At 56.8% G+C, this 19212-nt stretch overlaps 5 protein-coding genes across 5 annotated transcripts; 3 read left to right on the top strand and 2 right to left on the bottom strand.

Annotated features, from left to right (window-relative positions):
• Positions 1 to 479: 479 nt before the first annotated feature.
• Positions 480 to 1326, bottom strand: B0I36DRAFT_309601 (uncharacterized protein; the record flags this gene model as incomplete). Its single annotated transcript, XM_046152158.1, has 2 exons — positions 1305 to 1326; positions 480 to 1240 (listed from the first exon to the last, which is right to left on the bottom strand). A coding segment is annotated over exon 2 (466 nt), but the record flags the coding sequence as incomplete, so codon positions are not given.
• Positions 1327 to 2803: 1477 nt separating this feature from the next.
• B0I36DRAFT_234291 (aldehyde dehydrogenase) lies at positions 2804 to 4461 on the top strand (the record flags this gene model as incomplete). Its single annotated transcript, XM_046149292.1, has 3 exons — positions 2804 to 2865; positions 2950 to 3349; positions 3433 to 4461. 3 exons carry the CDS (start codon positions 2804 to 2806, stop codon positions 4459 to 4461), a joined length of 1491 nt encoding a protein of 496 aa, XP_046017972.1.
• Positions 4462 to 7850: 3389 nt separating this feature from the next.
• On the top strand, positions 7851 to 9227 carry B0I36DRAFT_343743 (uncharacterized protein; the record flags this gene model as incomplete). The annotated part of the gene is given in 3 exon segments (XM_046156190.1): positions 7851 to 8164; positions 8283 to 9052; positions 9067 to 9227. The coding sequence occupies 3 exon segments, from the start codon at positions 7851 to 7853 to the stop codon at positions 9225 to 9227; spliced, it is 1245 nt and encodes a 414-aa protein (XP_046017973.1).
• An 801-nt stretch (positions 9228 to 10028) lies between these two features.
• Positions 10029 to 11704, bottom strand: B0I36DRAFT_357294 (uncharacterized protein; the record flags this gene model as incomplete). Its single annotated transcript, XM_046157777.1, has 3 exons — positions 10029 to 11081; positions 11152 to 11295; positions 11369 to 11704. The coding sequence occupies 3 exons, from the start codon at positions 11702 to 11704 to the stop codon at positions 10029 to 10031; spliced, it is 1533 nt and encodes a 510-aa protein (XP_046017974.1).
• Positions 11705 to 15488: 3784 nt separating this feature from the next.
• On the top strand, positions 15489 to 16686 carry B0I36DRAFT_343745 (uncharacterized protein; the record flags this gene model as incomplete). Its single annotated transcript, XM_046156191.1, has 2 exons — positions 15489 to 16381; positions 16404 to 16686. 2 exons carry the CDS (start codon positions 15489 to 15491, stop codon positions 16684 to 16686), a joined length of 1176 nt encoding a protein of 391 aa, XP_046017975.1.
• Positions 16687 to 19212: the final 2526 nt, after the last annotated feature.

The raw sequence follows: 19212 nt of genomic DNA on the forward strand, positions 1-19212 counted from the left end.
TGCGATCTGACTATTTTCTGCCGTCTTCTTATCTTATCGGTCGATACACAGACGCAGAAATGTGTGGTGGCCAGGGACTTGCAAAAAGTTTAAGTGGAGACAAGACAAAGGCGGAGTGCCTCAGGTGCGCCGACCCCAACCAAGCCTCCCCTCTTTGAACCCGTGGACCTCTTGGACCTGAAATGAAAGGCATGCACAAATACAGCTGTGGATATTCCCTCCGGCACACCCTCGCCACGCCAGGTGAGCCGTGTAGAAGCCATGGAGATGTCTTGTTCATCAAGGGATGAATGGGCAGTCCATGATCCTTGATGTACAGCTCTCCAGGGCGAAGTTGGATGCGAAAATCAGCAAGCAAAATATTTTCCCTGGGGCTTTTTGATTAATCAGTCCATTTCGACGCATAAATGTTGTCAGATGCTGTGAAAATAATATTTTCCAAGGGTCATGTCCGGCAATAGCATTGGAACGTGCCGAACGTCGCCGCCACGCTTGCATGAACAGTCCTATATTGCAACCACACAGGCTTGATCTGGGAGATATAAGCTGTGAGGCAAAAGTCAGTAGAACAGTGCCAGTATGCAACCTCCACCTTCAACGTGGAAATATCATCAGGGTCCCCATGCAGGAATCGGCGGGTTAGTAGGTAGATAGGAGTGGCCCGCTGACAACACACACAAAACGTGGATAGGTATTGACGTGGTTCAATTGATCATGGATGCTGTTGACCTGCCAATGATTCTATTGGTCTATTTTGACGCCATCAGAGTCAGCTTAGTCCAAGTTGTTCGACCAATGGGACGGATGCCCGGGGTGGCTCGTATCTAGCACCCTGACCTGAGTGCGAAGGAGGTCTTGTCTTCCGAGGCTCGTCCTGACCTCCCCCGAAATACCGGAGCGGAGCGGGGGCCCTCGGGGCATTCAGAGAGATTGCGAGCTGGTGGTGGCTCGTTCCTTCATGGAGCATTTGACCACGTCCGCGTCCCATTAGACCGAGGCCAAAGGCGTCCCCTCCATTCTGTGGAAGGCATTCAAGAATATGTTGAAGCCCATGGTTGCCCCAGTCGCTCCCTTGCACAGCAATTGTACAGTGCTTGTTGCCAGCAAAGATTGTCGGCGGTATACAAGGGTGCAGGTGGATATGCCCCCGCCACGTGTTTTCCGCTTGCCTGCGGAAGTCCAACAAAGATTCAAGACGACATCGCCATCCCTGGATTCTTCGAGTCGACGCGCAGTCCATGTGAGGTGCACCGAAGCATGATTAGAGCCGGCTTATTTCCAAGGCAGAACAGCTAACCTGGTAGTGCCGAGTCACTTGCGATGAAGTGGCTGCTCACCAGTTGTGACCCCGAAAGCTCTACGTAAGTGAAAGCGGGGAAGACTAACATAGACTAAGCGCAGACAACCCAGTCCTGGGGTGTGGAGACTTTACCTACTTTAAGTGCTTAGTGTAGGCATGCCATTGGAGAAGCTGCAGTTCCGGCCCTGTTTTGAAAGCAACGTCGACAGATTAGTAGCTCCCAAGGACTTTTCCGTTGGCATTGAGCATTCATGTCCCTGTGCGGCCGACGTTGCAGCTCCCCTGCCGGATCCTCTTGGGCCCGCGTACGTCAAGCATTACCAATCGGCAGCTGGCTTGCCCGGCAACCAGGCATGGTTCTATTTCTGTGGAAAAGGCTCGGCTAGGGACTCCTGCTGATCTATCAACCAGGGGTCCCAGAATCGTGGCAACCTTGATGTAAAGTCTTCGCGTCAGTAACACGGTAAGCCACCGGAGGAACGGGGCGTGCCGGACATCTGGAACTTTGGATTGAAGGCAGGTGTTGTGATTTGCTGTGCTTTGCTGTGCTTTGCTGTTTTGGGCCGAGGGGGAAGCAGGGTGTCAGTCGAGACTGAGGCTGCAGCAGATGTGGTTCGTTGGCGTTTAGGAGGCGTCGACGCCTCAAAACGCGATGGAGGACATCAGAGAGGTGTGTTGCAACGTGTGGGGATGCACGCGCAGCAGAGCCCAAACGAGACTCGGCAAAGATGACAGGAGAGATCCTGGGGCGACGACACGATCTTGGATCAGAATCTGGGGTGCCAGCCACCTCTGCAGCATGTTGGGGACACAGTGGGTTGCGGGTGGCGAATTGCGGCACCGATCCTGGATAGCCGATGAAGCCTGCATGCAAGGGCGGGAAGTTCCTGCTCGGGGGTCCGGGACGTGATCAGGTGGGCGCCGCTGGCGCTAGGCTGAAGGGCTGTATCGAAAGAAAGATCCGTAGGCGGCGGCGTGTCTCTCGTGTTTTGGTTCCTCGGGACAGAGCAGATGAAGGTTGCGAAGCGGACGTTGGTGGTGCGGGGTAGACCGGGCGGATGGATCCTCCGCATAGGCTGGGTGGGGCCCTGTGTGCACTGCACGCACTGCTCTGCGCTGCTATGCGCTGCTCCCCGCCCGCCGGCGCTGCACAGTGCCGGCAGGGTGCACAATGCCGTCACAACCCACAGGGCCCGAGTCACCCCGCAGCCAGGACCGCACTCCTCCCGCTGGGCCTCCACCCACGATGCCCATGGCTGCAGGCTAGTCTCGTCGTTCATCACCGCCGTGCTGTGGCGACCCCTCCACGTCGCCTCCATGGCCAGCCAGATTCCCCATCCAGGCTCGCCGCCTTTGTCTCACCCGGCCAGCGAACCTTGCCGCACTTATAGATAGTCCGCCGCCGCCGCCTACCTTTTCTACACGCCCGTCTCTTTTCTCCTCACCCGCTCATCTCGTTTTCGTCATTTTATATACCCCATTCCAGATATACCACCACACACCATGCCTCTCTCTGCCGAGCTCAAGACTCCTCTCACTGGTGCCTACCAGCAGCCCACTGGCCTGTAAGTGAACCCATGCGCATCCCAGGTCTACTCTGTCACAAAGCCCGTCCTGGGAGCTAACCACGAGGCTTCTCTGTCATCCAGGTTCATCGACAACGAATGGGTTGACGGTGTGGACAAGAAGACCTTCGAGGTCATCAACCCCAGCACAGAGGAGGTCATCTGCTCCGTAGCAGAGGCGACCGAGAAGGATGTCGACATTGCCGTCGCCTCGGCCCGGAAGGCCTTCGAGGGTGTCTGGCGCCAGACCACTCCTGCCCAGCGTGGCCAATACCTCCTCAAGCTCGCCGATCTGACCGAGAAGAACCTCGAGCTCCTCGCTGCGGTCGAGTCCCTCGACAACGGCAAGTCCATCATGATGGCCAAGGGCGACATCGCTGCCGTCGCCGGCTGCATCCGCTACTACGGTGGATACGCCGACAAGATCCACGGCAAGACTATCGATACCAACACGGATACTTTCACATACACCAGACCTGAGCCCGTAAGTCTAATCTCTTCAGCTGCGATCAAAACCGGGCCATCATCTCTTCCCTTTTGGACGCCAATGCTAACATCTCATTTAAGCTCGGCGTCTGCGGTCAAATTATCCCGTGGAACTTCCCCCTCCTCATGTTTGCCTGGAAGATCGGCCCGGCGCTCGCCACCGGCAACACGGTTGTCATGAAGACCGCTGAGCAGACCCCCCTCTCTGCTCTCGTCTTCTGCAACCTTGTCAAGGAGGCCGGCTTCCCTCCCGGAGTTCTCAACGTGCTCTCAGGCTTCGGCAAGGTCGCCGGCGCCGCCCTTTCTTCCCACATGGACGTCGACAAGATCGCCTTCACCGGCTCCACCCTGGTCGGCCGCACCATCATGAAGGCTGCCGCCTCCTCCAACCTCAAGAAGGTCACTCTCGAGCTTGGTGGCAAGTCGCCCAACATTGTCTTCAACGACGCCGACATTGAGCAGGCCATCTCATGGGTCAACTTTGGCATCTACTTCAACCACGGCCAGTGCTGCTGTGCCGGTTCCCGTGTCTACGTCCAAGAAGGTATCTACGACAAGTTCATTGAGGCGTTCAAGAAGCGCGCCCAGGCCAACGCCGTTGGTGACCCTTTCAACGAGTCGACCTTCCAGGGCCCCCAGGTCAGCCAGCTCCAGTACGACCGCATCATGGGCTACATCAAGGACGGCAAGGCCGAGGGCGCGACCGTCGAGGTTGGTGGCGAGCGCCACGGCGACAAGGGCTACTTCATCCAGCCCACCATCTTCTCCAACGTCAAGCCCGACATGAAGATCATGCGCGAGGAGATCTTCGGCCCCGTCGCCGCGATCGCCAAGTTCTCGACCGAGGAAGAGGTCATCAAGCTCGGCAACGACAGCAACTACGGCCTGGCCGCCGCCGTGCACACCAAGGACCTCAACACGGCCGTCCGCGTCAGCAACGCGCTCCGCGCCGGCACCGTCTGGGTCAACTGCTACAACATGATTCACCACCAGATCCCCTTCGGTGGCTTCAAGGAGTCTGGTATCGGCCGCGAGCTCGGCGAGGCTGCCCTCGCCAACTACACGCAGAACAAGTCGGTATCCATTCGCCTGGGTGGGGCCATCTTCTAATAGTGATGTATTAATTTTCGGGGAGATGAGCAAATAAAATCGTGCACAGGTTGGGTAGAGTTTTCGATTTAACACGTGAAATGAAATTGAATAAGCTGTTCCACCAACAAACAAATGTTCTGATATGGTAGTTCATGTGTCGCAGTGATAATGTGGAAGTTCTATGATCCTTGTGTCCTTACGAGATGCGGTTGTGTTGACACACAAAATCCATCCTGCACAATGTTGTACTGTAAGCCCATGACCGCAGCCTCCACTTTTGTCAAAGAGAGCGTTCTTGGTGGTATGTAGATATCCATGTTGGTATAAGCTTTTCCAACGACGGTGGTCTGATCATGTTAGATGCGATAGGACGACGCGCAGCCAGGGGGGACCCAGCATGATGGAGCCGGATGATGTTTGACTCCGTGTTTCGCAGTTCTGAGGTGCACCAAACAGCGGCACCCGCGGGCAGGGTCCCCAGGGGGTTGCAACGTCGGCTCCCCCGGTTCTGAAACGCCAGGGCTGAGCGGGAAGGCTTTTTTGGATCGGCGCGTCCACTTGCCAGCAGTCTTCTGAGGCGGCCCCCTATAACATGGAAGCGACACATTTTCGACGTTGTAAAATTAATGACGCCTCGATGGCTTCACTCCGTCGCGCTGCTCTCTCTGCCCGGCGGCGAGTGAGGAGGGGTGTTGGTTGCAAGTCGTGGTGGTGCAGCCACACTTTACGCGGGCGTTCTTCCTTAGCGCTCACCATGCCACGAGACAACCAATGAGTAACCCCTGTCACACGCAGGAACGGCAGTTAGCTGTGCGGCCGTCAGATGCTTCGCCGAATGGGGAAATGCTGAAGATGCAGTGGTGCTTCTTAGCCAGACAGACGAGTCCTTGGACGTGCTCAGCTTGATGCGCGTCCTTTCTGTGCAGTCTCTCGATGGCCGCCCTCTGCTCGAGTCAACCCGAGGAAGATGCCGTGACGCAACTCCCGTGAAGAAGCACTCGCGATTCAAGCCTGAGGCATCGTTGCGTAGCAAAACAGGCAAACAGATAGGAATGTTCAGACGAAATGATGAGACTGCCGGGACGTGATTGTCCCTGGCCTATACGCCCACAACGTTAATGATAGAAAGGTGTCTTAAGAGTCCTGGACATGGTAAGCAAGACCCAGATTTTAGGAAACAGCGTGGTATTAGAGCCTGAGGATCTATGCACTGCCCATGATCGAATAAGCTTGTCCGTGACACACTGGCACCAAAGGTCTAGCAGGAGCACAAATGGGAGCTGTTCTCGCAGTGGATCTTGCTGCAGGAAACTGCCAAACCCTACGGCAACGGTCCTTTGGGGATACTCATAGACTCGGGCTCAGAAAAGTCCATCTATCAACGAAAATCCCGTTGCTTTCGTCAATCATGAACACATGCTCGGTCAGTGCGTGCTTTTCGGGCTCCTCAGGCCCCCCGCCCCTGGAGCCTCGATCTCTGACGTTTCAGGCTGGGCTACACAATCCACGGCCAGGGTAGGAGGGCCACACCCCTGTAGTAAGTCGCTGACTCCAACAGGATGAAAGCAGTCGCCAAGGGATCTGCAATCAGACCACTTATACTCGATTTGGGGCACATATAGGCCATGGTTGCGGACCCGAGTACGCCGCGTGCGTCGACGAATCGTTTAGGACAGCTCCGGGCCTGCCTCCTATGCCAGGCCAGCTTTTCCACCAAGCGACGGACGGTCTCTCTTGAATCTACTCCGCGCCTGTGGCGTTGGTGTTGTCGCTGTGCCACCTTCAGCACGGAGCGGGCGCCGGCGATAATGGCCACGAAGTAATGGCCATGACCCGGTCTCAGCTGCAGAGCCCGGCTGATTGGCTGATATGCTGACCGTCTGCCTCGAGATTTGTAGCAGATAGACGAACACGTCAGAAGGATGATATCAGTGACTGGAGTGTGGGGGCGCTTCCCGTCTGCCCTTGGTCTAGTCAGGAAGGCCGTGGCGCTTCGCTGACCGGTGGTCGCTGCGATGCTGCGCTCACCCGCCCAACAGTGGAGAGATGTCGTCAGAGACTGACTGGCAGAAGCTCAGTGGGACTTTCTTGTTGTCTTTTGCTGAAACCGTTGAAATCAAAGGCCCGGACCAGCACTGCTCTGGGCTTCTTGTTCAGGAAGCTGTGGCGACAAGGTTTGCTCGCTTTGCTTCTCCAGTCCGTATCTCCAAGTTGCCGGAACGAGCATTGCCTTTAGCCCTTGGAAATTGCAGGAACTGCTTGAGCAGCACCAGACTCGGTGAGAGTTGCTTGACTTCCGAGCTGGATAAAATCGCATCACCAGCCTGTGGCCTGGGACGTGCCTGCATTTGGGTGGCCTGTCCAGTGGACCGGTCCTGCCCCATGTCCTCTTTCCATATCGAGACGGCTTGTTCATGCATGCAGTTCTGTCAAGGCCCCCCCCTGTCCCGCCTCCCCTGCCATACTGCCACGACAGCAGGGCACCCTTTCTCGTTGCTCCTCCACATGCAGTGAGTGCAGTTGCCGCCAGAATTACGCCTCTGGCCCGTCACGGTAAAAGCCGCGAATCCCACACTGAGGGACCTAGTTTCGAGTGGTGGCCAAGTCATCACCGGCCTGCCTCAAGATATCTCTCTAGACGCTTCGATACCGGCACCTGTCGACGGTAGTGGACAGGGGATCCATCCCTCCATGTCACAGTCCAAGAGCTTAACTTCTCTTCCCCAGCCTTGAGCCTGAGGAATCCCGGTCCATCGGCGTTGGCTGGCCCGGCCTGCCCATCCTGACTGACCGGCTCGGTGACCCCACGCCCAAGTTGTGTACATACTTGGTGCCGCCCAGCACACCTGACACCAAAAGAACCACCTCTTGTCCTCCCTTCTCCCCCCTCATCGCCTGTCTCGTGTGAGTGGGTGTCTTTCGTTGTTGCAGCTCTTGTTTGTCGGCACTTGATTCAGGTCTTTCGTTTCTCTTCCTTTCCAAGAGCTAGCCTCTTGCTTTCCCTTCGTGGGAGGTCTCCTCTTTTGGATCCCCGCGCGATTTCGCAACGCCAGCGTTCCCGTTCGTCTCCGGATCTTCTCCTCAGCTGGGCTGCTGCTACCTTTCTCTTCTCTTCTTCTTCTTCCCCCCACCCCCACCCGTCATGCCCTCGTTGCGGTGGCGTGGCTCAGCGAGACTAGACTTCTGCGTTCCCAGGCATCAACTCGGTAATGGCAATTGATTATTGCACTGCCCAGCTCGTTCGACCTGCAGATCTCTTCCGCCGGCTAGTCGACATCTAGACATCTAGCCCGCCTTCAGGAAGCGACTCATACTCGACGCCTCATAGTTTCACGTCGACAGAGCAGTAGTACAACGGCTTCTCCTTACAGATAGAACAACGCCACAGATTGGACACAACTTTTGCTATGGCTCTTGCCAGTATTACAGCCCCGCTGGCTGCCCTGACGACGATCTTCCAGCCTCCATGCGAGACTTCCTGGTTCATCACAACGACAAAAGTTCCCTCGCAGGATCCGCCGTTCCCGACCGCTGGGCCCGTCACGTGCGATCCTCCGCAGTGGGCCGCCAACCTCGAAGACCCGGGATTTCAGTATTACTCCCCAGCAATATGTCCCAGTGGGTTTGCCGTCGGGCCGAAATGTGAGGTCCGGAATCCCCGGACAAACGAAGGCTTTCCGCCTATTGCTGCAGGAGAGACTGCCGTCTACTGCGTGCCAAGGTAAGCTGCTGCGTCATGTTGGGCGTGAGATTCGACGTCATTGGAGTGTGAACCGAGTATCTGCGTGTGATCGCTCAAGCTCTGATTATAATTGCTAATTCTTTCTACCCTTTTGCAGTGGGTTTACGTGCACGTCAGACACCACCGACTTTCGCGGTGGTGTATGGGGCGTCGCGGGGAACACTAATGGACCACCCAACCGGATTCTTGTCACAGTGGCACCAGCCATGCAGATTCGCTGGCGAGATGTCGATCTTGATTTCCTTCAAACTCACCCGCTCACGCCAGGCTTGTTGCCGTTGACCCCAGCAGAGCCTGAGCCAACGAGTACCATTGCAGAGCCAACCACGGCAGCCCAAGTGACGCCGCCGCCGCCGCCTCCCCCAACGCCACCAGGGCAGGTGCCAACCATCACACTCGGTTCGACACAGCTTGAGAGGACAGATAGTGTGATAATCCTGACTTCAACAGCAGCACCCGAAAACCCGCCTGTGTCGTCACCACAGCCGCAGCCATCGACAGTCTTGCAGCCCTCCTCTCGATCAACAACGAATCAAGGCGTAACTCAGTCCACGTCGACTAAACCCCAGATCAGCAACGGCGGTACGGCATTGACGTCCAACTCGCAAGCAACCAGCATCTCCACAGGCTCATCATTGCCCGACGGCGGCAGCATGCCGGCAGGAGAGGGAGGAGGGAGATGGGACTGGCGCACGGGCATTATCGCCATGGTGCTGTCTGCGTTGCTTGTGACTATTGGAGTTGTTGCGTTCGGCTGCATCTTGCTGCGCCGCAATAAACCCAACGATCCATGGAGCAAATTCCTCAGAAGTCCTCCTGGGATCCTACTGGCGAAATGGTGGGACTTGCTTGCCGCCAGCACATTGGGTATGTGGGTAAAGGCTCGTGCAGCCCAGGCTGGCAAGTCCCGGGCTGGAGTATGGGTCAGGCAGCGTTGGGATGCTGTTCGACCAGCTCGGCCGTCGCCAACGAAGAGCCCTTCAAAGAAAGAGATGGACCTAGAGCTCGGAATGTCTATGACACCAACGGTGGCAGAGCTTGATGCCAATCAACGACTCGGCTCGCCGGGAAATCCTGCCGAGCTTGATGGCGGTTCTCGATGGTCATCTTTGGGATGGAGCCGGAGCTCGGGATCCTCTGCTTCATTCGGCGTGGTGAATAGAGTCAAGACGTGGCTCATCACAACGGCACAACCAGCGGCTCGATGGACTCGATCGGGGACACCATTCAGAATAGACAACACCGCTGGGGGTGACCGCCCTTATTCGTTCAGGAGCAGCAGGCCAACGTCGGAGAAGAGCGGCTTCGACCTACGCGCGTCAGCAGATTGGGACAATTTCTCGCCCGCTACCCTCAAAGTCCCCACAGCAGCTCACATCACCCGAGCTCATGAGCGCAACAACTCGCTGGCAGATGTGCTGGACTCCAACGCCAAGGCTAGAGCTACCAATGATGCACATATTCCCGAGAGTGGCCGCTTGGCAGTGCCAGGAACCGCTCAAACAACCGGGGAGGACCACGAGAGCACCATCGAGGCCATGAATCGATTGAGTGCAGGCACATTCGGCGCGGGCCGCGCTAGCCAGATAATCGAATCGCAGTCGATGGGTAGAGAGCCGGTGCCAGCTCTGCCGCCAAAGACAGATAGCTAGCCTCCGGGGCTCTAGAATTGCAAGATGCAAAGCCATATAGATACCCAAGCATTTTGCGTTTCCGCATCGTCCCACTGATCGTTGTCTCTCTCGCCTGTGTGATGTGGTCTCGGCTGGAGCCTGGAGCCTTCGTGAAGATGTAAACCGTGAAAATCACGATCACTGCTAGAGGCCAGATAGACTAGAAGGTGTCACATATCTGGCGTTGATGCCTCGTAGATGAGACTTTCTAAGCTCGTGCCCCTCCCCATCCACGCGGCCGGGATTGACGTGGCAGTGGCGTGGTGTGGTGTGGCGCTCTTGCGCACGACTTCCATGCACGCTTCGTGCAGCGCCGCTGCCTGACCGAGGCCCTTCACCTCGTGACAGTACCGTAGCATACGGAGGAGATATTCGCGTTCAGCACCGGTGGTCTGTGGCGCCATGACGCCGGCGGCCATTGCCCAGGTCGAGAAAGAGATTGCCTGCGCATCGCGAATGCCTGCCACGTCAAACAAGTGGCGAGATGAGGAATTGCGATTGCCAGTCATGGATGCCGGAAGGAGACCGCAGAAATAGGGCACGCTGCCGACAATCTCGGCGATTGCACGTCTGCCGCCTGCTTCAAGTTCTTGATATTCGTTCGTCTCGCGTAGGTAATCCAGTCCTGGCGCCGTCATTGCAATGACAGTAGCCTTTGAACAAGGCTCAAGATATGCGAGAGCCATAGCAAGCCGGAAGCCTGCGTGCAGCATGTTGTGGTAGATGTGAATCGGCCCCTCCATGAATACATCCCAGCCGTCGACCTTGTGAGGCAGATCATCCGGGAGCGATTGTGACGGAGTCGGCCCGACGTTGTACAGTTCTGACATGACGCGGTCGATATTAGCAAACCGGCGATACATGGCCATAAGCGCCGTGATCAAGCCCGGCAAATAATCAGGATTGATCCTTGGCGGAGACTGGCCTGGTGATTGACCATCAGACACAATTGAACCGTCGTCGTCAGACATTGGTGAGGCACCATCACGAGGTGAAAGGGACGAAATCTTGCCAGATGGTGTGGTCAAGGTCAATGAGCTTTCTTCCATGGCCTGGTACATCATCGCCTTGAAGTGCATTATTGGTCCACTCATGACCGATGCTGGGAGATGACGGTAAGCACTTGTGGTCCACGTGTCGAGGCCCAAGGCGTGCACCCAGCGCAGCCAAGGATTGATATCGCTTTCAATACTAGACAGCGGGGTGAGAATTGAGGATTTCATCTGGACAGGTCAGTTCTCGCACACAATTTAGCGGTATCGCAACGGAGTTCTGGGAGCGCGGCAACCTCACTATTTCGTTCCTTGTCAGGATGAAAGCCATCGCAGCTACCGCGCTGCCTAAAGCTCCGGTCTGCCTGCCCTGCCTGTGTTTAAGGATGACTGCAGCACCGAGAATGTGGTTGTAATAGCCTGTGAAACGATCGGACATGAAAACCTACAAGGGGGTTAGTGGTTCTATACCTCGACATTCTCATGTTGTAAACGTTGGCAAGAAGATCAACACGCACCTCGTAAAGCGCCAGAAGTAGAATGGCAGCGAGAAGATCGTCATCATCAATAGATCCAGGTCTGGCCAGAGCTGAGTTGACCTCGTTGAGTGCTGTTGAGTACACTTTTTCCGCTCGCACCGCGAGGAATCGGGCATTTGGCCGTCTCGAGAACGCTGCAATGCTAGTTGCCGAAATGGCAGCAGAGAGATACCTCGGTGGCTTGCCCTTCTGCACCACGGTCTCGAGCACGCCGGAGAAGCCGCTGTCCAGGTAATGATTCGCAGCTCCAAGGTAGGCAGTGAAGAGATATGAAATGGAGTGCTGGTTGATCGAGGTAGGAGGAGCGATAGACATGGAAGTCCCCCCCCTCAGAAACGCGGATTTTTCGTCTGGCGGTCCATTTCTCGCCCCTTTGCGAACTTTGGCAGGTTGACCAGCGATTAATTTTGTCAAAGAGTCACCTTGTAGTGGCAATCTACCACGATAAGGCGTGCCCTCTGATGAGGTCGACGAAATGGACCCGCGCTCATGCAGAGAATCGTCGGCGGATTGCGACTCCGGAGATCCAAGAACACTACTCTCCGAGCCTGACTGGTAGCGCCGAATGGTCGTTGCAGTCATGTCTCTAAATTTGACCTGGGAAGGGTCCTTGTAGCCAAGACATTGCCGGTTGGAGCCGCGGCATTTGAGGCAGAACGGCTTCGTCTCATCGCACTGAGAATACACAATCTCGATCAGCTCAGTAGTCACTCCGTGCAATGGCACCCGATGACAAAGACGCCCTGGCACGACGAAGTTCTGGGTGCGGTTGCAGGAGTCGTACCTTGATTCTTCTGTTTCGGCAGGTCAGACAAGCACCTGACGGCTTGCCGGTGTAGGGCATCGCTGAAACAACCTCGGACAGGGCACCCGCTCGTCACGCATTGAGATGACCTGTATGTCATGTGTGTTGAGGGTCCGGGGCAGAGACCACCGTGGACGTTGCGATGTGGCTGGACGTGTGTTGGCCCTGTCGCCGGATTATGTATCTGATGGAGGCGCCAAGACCTGGTCACCGAGAGCGCCTGGATTCAGACGTGATCGGATGACGAAAACCACGGCAGCACGAGCGAGATGCTCGCTTTAAGCGACTCGAGGAGGCCAAAGACGCAGAGTATGCACAGGATGAGGTGTGTCGTGAAGACAGCCCAGAGTGGCAACCTTGGAAGCGCGTAGGACCGACCCACTGGATTTGGTTCGTGGCCTGGGGCGGCGGGGCAGGCGGCTTGGGGCAGATCAAGCAGGGGAGATTCGCGAATGCAAGGGGCAATCACCGAACCGGCCCGTAAACAACTCTGCTCGGCACTGCAGGCTTGCGTTGGCGTCGGCTGCGTGGAGTCTCGTTGCGACGCTCCCGCAACTGGGCTTCTCTCCTACGTCACTCTGGCACCATCGGGCTCAGATGCGCGGCTTGGAGTGTGGCCTTGTCCTTGCAGACAACAAGCTGCTCCAGCTGATTGGGGTGACTTTTTCTGGCCGTGAGAGAGAGGAGTTGAGAGCCGAAGAGGGGGCAGGCGCATAAGTAGGCATCTGAAACCTTGTTCAGGTTGAAGAGATGTGCCTCAGGACGTGACGTCCCAGTATTGTATGCTTGGCGGGGTGGTGTCATTTCCACGAGACTGAACAACTTCAGTACGTAAACGTACTTGACGAACGTACAGTCGTGTGGGGAGCGGAACAAAGCACGCCTGGCAAGTGGTGACTGTGCCAGATTTGGGCATGCCATCCACTCGGGTGGGTTCACGGCCTGTCTCTGGTTAGCACAAACCTTGAGAGCATGGAGAGGCGAGTCTGGTGCGGACACACCGGACAGCTCGACGTTTCGTGGTGCGTTCTTCCTGCCACCGCCCACCCGCAAACAGACACCCGGTTCAATGTACGAGCCTTGAGCTGAGCATTGGTCATGAAAGCCCACGGCGATTATGACGTAGGAGCCTGTGTAGTCTAGCGGCCCTGGTGACATATCAGGAGCTGCTCCTCAGCCGCAGCCCGGGGAAGGCGGCAAGCTGGCATTGCCCCTTGTTCTGGGCCCACGCACGGAGCACTGTAAAACCCCATCTCGGCCCTCTGTCAGGCTTTGATCGGCAGGGTCCGGAAGGCTGGTGTCTTGGCTGAGCAGCCGCCGTGAGAGATACGGGAGGCCCCGATATTGCCCGCGAAGGCTGACTCCATGAGCCCCGTGGGAGCGTCATGTCCGACAACATGACCTATCTCTCCCCCAGGCTGCTTCTTTAGCCTGGTCGAACCACAAAGGACTAGACTCCCGAGGCCATCTCGTCGAGTGTTCCTCTCACAACGAAACCGCCGTGTGGATGTGGGTCTGCCGACGCTGTCAGGCAAGCCTTACCCATGCCCAGGTGGGGCTGAGCTTGTGCGGCACTTGCCGAGCTGGGCTGCCTCGGTCGCTTACGTACACTAGGTATTCGTGGTATGTAGGGACATCCTCCCCTGTTCTCAGCCGTGTTGATTTGCGTGCACCCAGCTGGATCAGATGCAGCCGTCCCATGGCAGCAGCCTTGCATCGAGGCAGGGTTCAGGGACCCAGCAGGAATCACACAATGGCGCGCCTCCATCGCGAACAGCCGTCATGTGCGGCGCGGCGCATGGTGGGCCCATGGCCATCATCACTGGACCGTTTGTGGTGCGGCACGCGACCTCTCCGGGACTCCTGACGCCGAGTGCAAATGCGCCAGCATCTTTCCTTGTGCACCTACACCAACCCAACACCATTTCCATCTGCTTCCTGCTCGTCAGCAACCTGGTCTGCCCCGTCCTGTTGACGCGGTTATCAAGCATTCCGGAGCGATTTCAACACATTTTCAACGTCGCTCAATGTCTTTTCCTCGTCACAGCATCACCTGGGCATTCAACAGGGCCGCTCCATCTGTCGTACCATGACGGCAACTTACCATACTGCCCTGTTCCTAGTGGTCAGATGACCAGATGCTCAAGAGGACTCGAGAGATCCACATGGAAGCCTCTTCAAGTGTAAAATCCACAAGTTTTCCGCGCGCGCTCAAGGGGACAACCCTGGCAGCCTCATCCCGAGACCACGGTCAAGTGCCGCCACTAGTAACCCTAAGTACAGCATCGTCACCCTCCACGCAAGGCACCCGTCGCCCTGCAGACAGGAAGACATCCGGCTGGCTCCTGCAGTACTTCCCGCCCTGTGGTGGTCCGCATAGCTCGCGGCAACGATTGGCACAAGCTTAGACCCTAATTTGCAAGCAGCACGATCCGACAGGCTGGCAACGCCCAGAACAACAGACAACCTCTCCATCACCGCCCTTTCATGTCCAGGGTCCTGCGCAACGGCCCGTTCTCAATAGCTTCTCCAACCTGTCCTAGCGTTCCGAGCCCACAGGTTGATGTGAACAGACTGCCCCGAGTCTTAAAAAACCACGACGCGAAACATGATGCCCATGTGCATGACAGATCAGGTTGCGCTGGTCGAGCACCCCAGCACCCTGGTCGCGGGCACAAGTGACCACGCGCAACCAACATTTCCGGAGCCAGCTTGTTCTCGTGCCATGGCCATATGATTCAGCCTTGTTTGTACCATCTGTGCTATTCATAAACTCTGGCATTACCATCGATTCCTTACGGGCATCTTGTGGAGGTGAAAATGCGGCGGCAGGCTGTGTGCCTCGAGAGCCACTCCGTCTTTACTTTTGTCCTACAATGCCACTTGATCAAGCATATTGAACGCGGTGACCTCCCTGATGGTTGCCGCGTGCCAGCCACGGAGTCAGGATCCGTGTCTTGTGATACTGCCTCCCAAGGTAGTCCCGGTATTCTGCGTGCAAGACTGTTGTTGTCGTTTCCCTGGCTCTGCCATCCTCGCTGTTTGCGGTGCACGTTATAACTCCCTGTCACCAGCGCCAGAACCATTTGACTCGACCCCTTTCTCCCTTCTAAACACTTATTCTTGAGAGCCATTAAACTCCGCCACAAGTATATATCGTCCTGACGTCAGTACATTGCTTCGCATAACGGAGGCCCATTTGAAACTCAACGAGTGCTGTCACAACGACCCTGGCACCGCATAATCACCAGAACTCAGCACGAACTCAATGCATATCTCGACCGAGTCTCCAACATGACCGAATACAGAATCAAGACAACGGCGTCTGGCCGACCCCGATTCGTCCGATCGCAATCATACTCCCATCCGCGCCATCATCATCTACGCCACCACCTACCACACCTCCACCACGACCACAGCGACGGGCTGGATCATCATCATCTTGTCGACCATCTCTTTCCTCATGACCACTACTATCATGTGGAATATCGTCGTGGCCAGCACCACCACCAACAGCGTCCAAAGTGCCCGACAGACTGCGCCTGCATCACCCGGGACGAATGGGCCAACCTCCTAAAGCAAAACCGCCACTACGTCGTCCTGGCCGGCAGCTTACAGGAGGAAATTTCCAAGCTCAAGAAGAAGGTCGAGGCTGCGGCAGACGCCAAAGCTGCCGCAGACAAGGAAAACCAAAAGCTTCTCGGCAGTAATGCAGAGCTCGCAGCGGCGGTGAGGAAGCTTCAGGAGGAGAACGCGGAGCTTCGCCGATGCCTCGCCGCACACAAGGAAGGCGACAGCAGCCTTATCGAGAGTCTGCGCCGTCGGATCCGGGACCAGCTGATCGAGCTCGACGGCAAGAATGCCTTTATCCGCAACCTGGAAAGCAGAATCGATGATCTCAAAAAGGAGATATTCGGCATGAAACACCGCTACAAACACCGACACGACTACCACCAGCATCATCATCACAGCTCCTGTCGCTGCCGCAGCTGCCGCAAGAAGGAGGACAAGAAAGCCGGCACGGACGGTGGCGGCGGCGACAGCAGCTCAGACGACCAGTCCGGCGGCGACCGCAAGCCGAGCAGGAGCTATCTCAAGAGGAAGATTGGCGAGCTCGAGGTCTCTGTGGGCCTGTGGCAGCACAAGGCCGAGTTCGCGGAGAAGCGCTCGCGCGAGCTGCAGGCCAGGTACGACCTCGCGCGGGCCGAGGTCGTGCGGCAGACGGAGATCGCGGATCGTTTTCGTCACCGCGTACACCGGCTTGAAGATCGGCTCGGCTGTCGCGAGAGGGGTGTTTGGTTTACTTGATTTCGGCTGGGAGGTGTACTGCAAGCTCAAGGAGCTTGAGGAGGAGGTGGGCGAGCGCGAGCGCGAGCACGCCGACAGTTCGGTCGACGCGGACGCCGACACCGATAATGGTCCCGCTCATGCCGTTGAGGATGATGGAAGTGTGGTCTGGAGCGACACTGATGACGCCGGCGCCGACGACTAAAGTCATAGCTCTGACCCGACTCACCATCTCACCACAATCATCATCAACCATGCTCTATTCATACGCAAGGCACGCTGTCGGCATTGAGCCAATCTACAATACGTTTTCCCTCAGATATTGCAACCACGGTAGTTGACACTGCCTTGTCAACACCGGTCTCGAGGTTGGGCGCAGCGGAAGTCTGAAATTACATGGTAATCTCAACGTTGGCTTCGTTCACATCACTCATAGGCCTTTCACCTGCTGCATTTTCGATTTTGGCGTTCATTTCTTTTGGTTTTCCTTTTCTTTTTTGCGCCCGATCAGCATGCACTCGTGCCTCATTTATCTATCTATCCAGCTACGAGTTAGCAATCATGTATCCAGTCTGTCATATTTCCAACAAGATACCCCATATTTTCAAACGCATAATGTTATCATTTCTATCCGACGTACTGTTGTGGGAGAAAGTCTTTCGGGCTTCTGCGGAGACCCTGCGTATGACTACAACGTTTTAAATCAACTCGTCTCCTTGCAATGTACTGTGAAATTGCTTATCATCTGTCACTCGGATCTCGTCCTGGGGTTCATCCCACCGCCAGGCGCAACTAGTCGATTTGATTTGGTCCGCGCTACCTGTACCTGCAGATCAAAGAGTCTGGAGTTCACTAGCCAAGCAGCATCTACGAGCGAAACCCAATGCAAGTGTGTGCCCTCGCTGGTCTGGAGCGGGGAGCAGGGTCACAAGCAGCGCCCACGGGGTTATTGGTCGACGGCCGGCGGCGCAAGGTGGATGGGTCTCGTGCAGCTTGCCTGCCCGTGCTCCGTGATGAACCTGGCTGGCTGGGAGGAGGAGCACTGGACCTGCGCCGGTAGCGCCCCGTTTTAGGCTCGCGGATGGCGGAGCGGCACGCGCACATCATCATCTCTGTCGCCATCATGCTCACCACCCACTTCTGCGGGAAAGGTGGAATCCCCTCCCAATCGGCTTCGTGATCGTCCGGAAGCTAGGTTGTGACTGGGCCTGGCTCCACGTGCGTGGTGCATGTGGTGGTCCAGGGGGCCCGTCCTGTGTGTGGAAGCACGAAACGTGTTCAGATGCAAGTCAGGCCGCACCAGAGCGTCGCAACCAAGTCCGGCAGGAGCTGCTCAGCTTCCGTCGCGGGTGTGCCGCCGGCCTCTCGACAAGCTGTGCCGATCCAGGGATGCCGTCGTCTTGATGACGAGTCAGCGCCTGTGCTTCGTCAGGGTTAGATTACAACCTGGGATGCTCTGGAAGCCATGTCCCCAAGGAGTGTCCAAGACGGCGCAATCAAACCATGGAAGCCATCCCGTGTTCTGGAAGTGAAGCACGGACGTCTTGGACGGGCCGTCGTGGCCACGGTTCCGCCTCCACAGCCCCCTTTTGGCCATGCTGTCACCTTCTGGAAATTGCTGCAGTATGCGCAACTTGTGTGCTCAGCGTCCTGGGTTCGGGTAGTATCCAGGGAGGTCCCGGCCGGGAGCACGGTACAATGGCGGTCGTGGTCCACCTTGGAGCACACCTTGCCGTTGGGTTGGGTGCGAGCCTAGACAGGGGTTGGGCGACGTGCGTTGATGCCCAACGAGCCCAGGGCCGGAAGAAGGAAGCGGCATGGTTTCAGAATATTTCGCTCACCAGTGACCGGCGAAGTCATTGGCGAGAGCGAGCCATTTCTGGAAGCAGGGCTGACACAGCTTACATATAACCAAAGTCGCTCTATTGGCGCCTGCTTCAAGCAAAGCACTTGGGACTGCGGACTAAGGGGCACGGGCCTGAATGAGTCTTCCAGCACCGACCGGTCAGCAAGGTCGTCGAAATTGCAAGCGAGGACCGAAAAACGAGCAAGACATGCGCCCACTGCATAAAGAGTAAGGAGTTGACTCCTTTGGGGGGGGGGGGTATTTTTGGACCTTGCCCGCCAGCAATGCGTGACTGGGGCGCGTGATCTCTTCAGTCAAGTGCGCAACGGTGCCTGCTACCAACGACACATGGGAGGGACGAGCTCGCTCGCGAACACCTTGCCGGTGACTGAGGGAGCTGAACATGGCTAGATATGAGAAGCTTCCAAGATCAAAATCGGCCTTGCCCTATCGTGGGACTTGGGGTGTGGTAAGCAGGACCAGGCTGTGAAGCTGGTCGAGAGCGAGGCTGTGCGCGCAGTCAAAGTGTGATATTCTGGGCTGGACTGCGCTAGGCTAGGCAGCGGGTCGTGCCTTCCCTGGGGGATTCGCTGACAAGTGGCGGCGGGCGGGAAGGACCGCCTGGCTCGGAGCCAGTCCAGTGGGCTTGCCGCCCCAGCCTTCCTGGGGTGTTTTTCCACTTGGCTTCCTCTTCCAGCAGCCGGCCAGTGATCCGCCCACACCCCCTCCTCCATCGGCCCACGATTCCACCCCTTGGGCAACAGCATAAACGCCATTTGATGCGTGGGTGGACTCTTTGGCCCATGCCCAACAGCCTCCGCGAGAATAAAGGAACTAAGAATGCGAGGCTGTTCTTACTGTAGAGCTGCTTCCCAGGCGCTGGCT

Source organism: Microdochium trichocladiopsis (genome assembly GCF_020744255.1).
Source record: "Microdochium trichocladiopsis strain MPI-CAGE-CH-0230 chromosome Unknown B0I36scaffold_1, whole genome shotgun sequence".
Lineage (NCBI taxonomy): Eukaryota > Fungi > Ascomycota > Sordariomycetes > Xylariales > Microdochiaceae > Microdochium > Microdochium trichocladiopsis.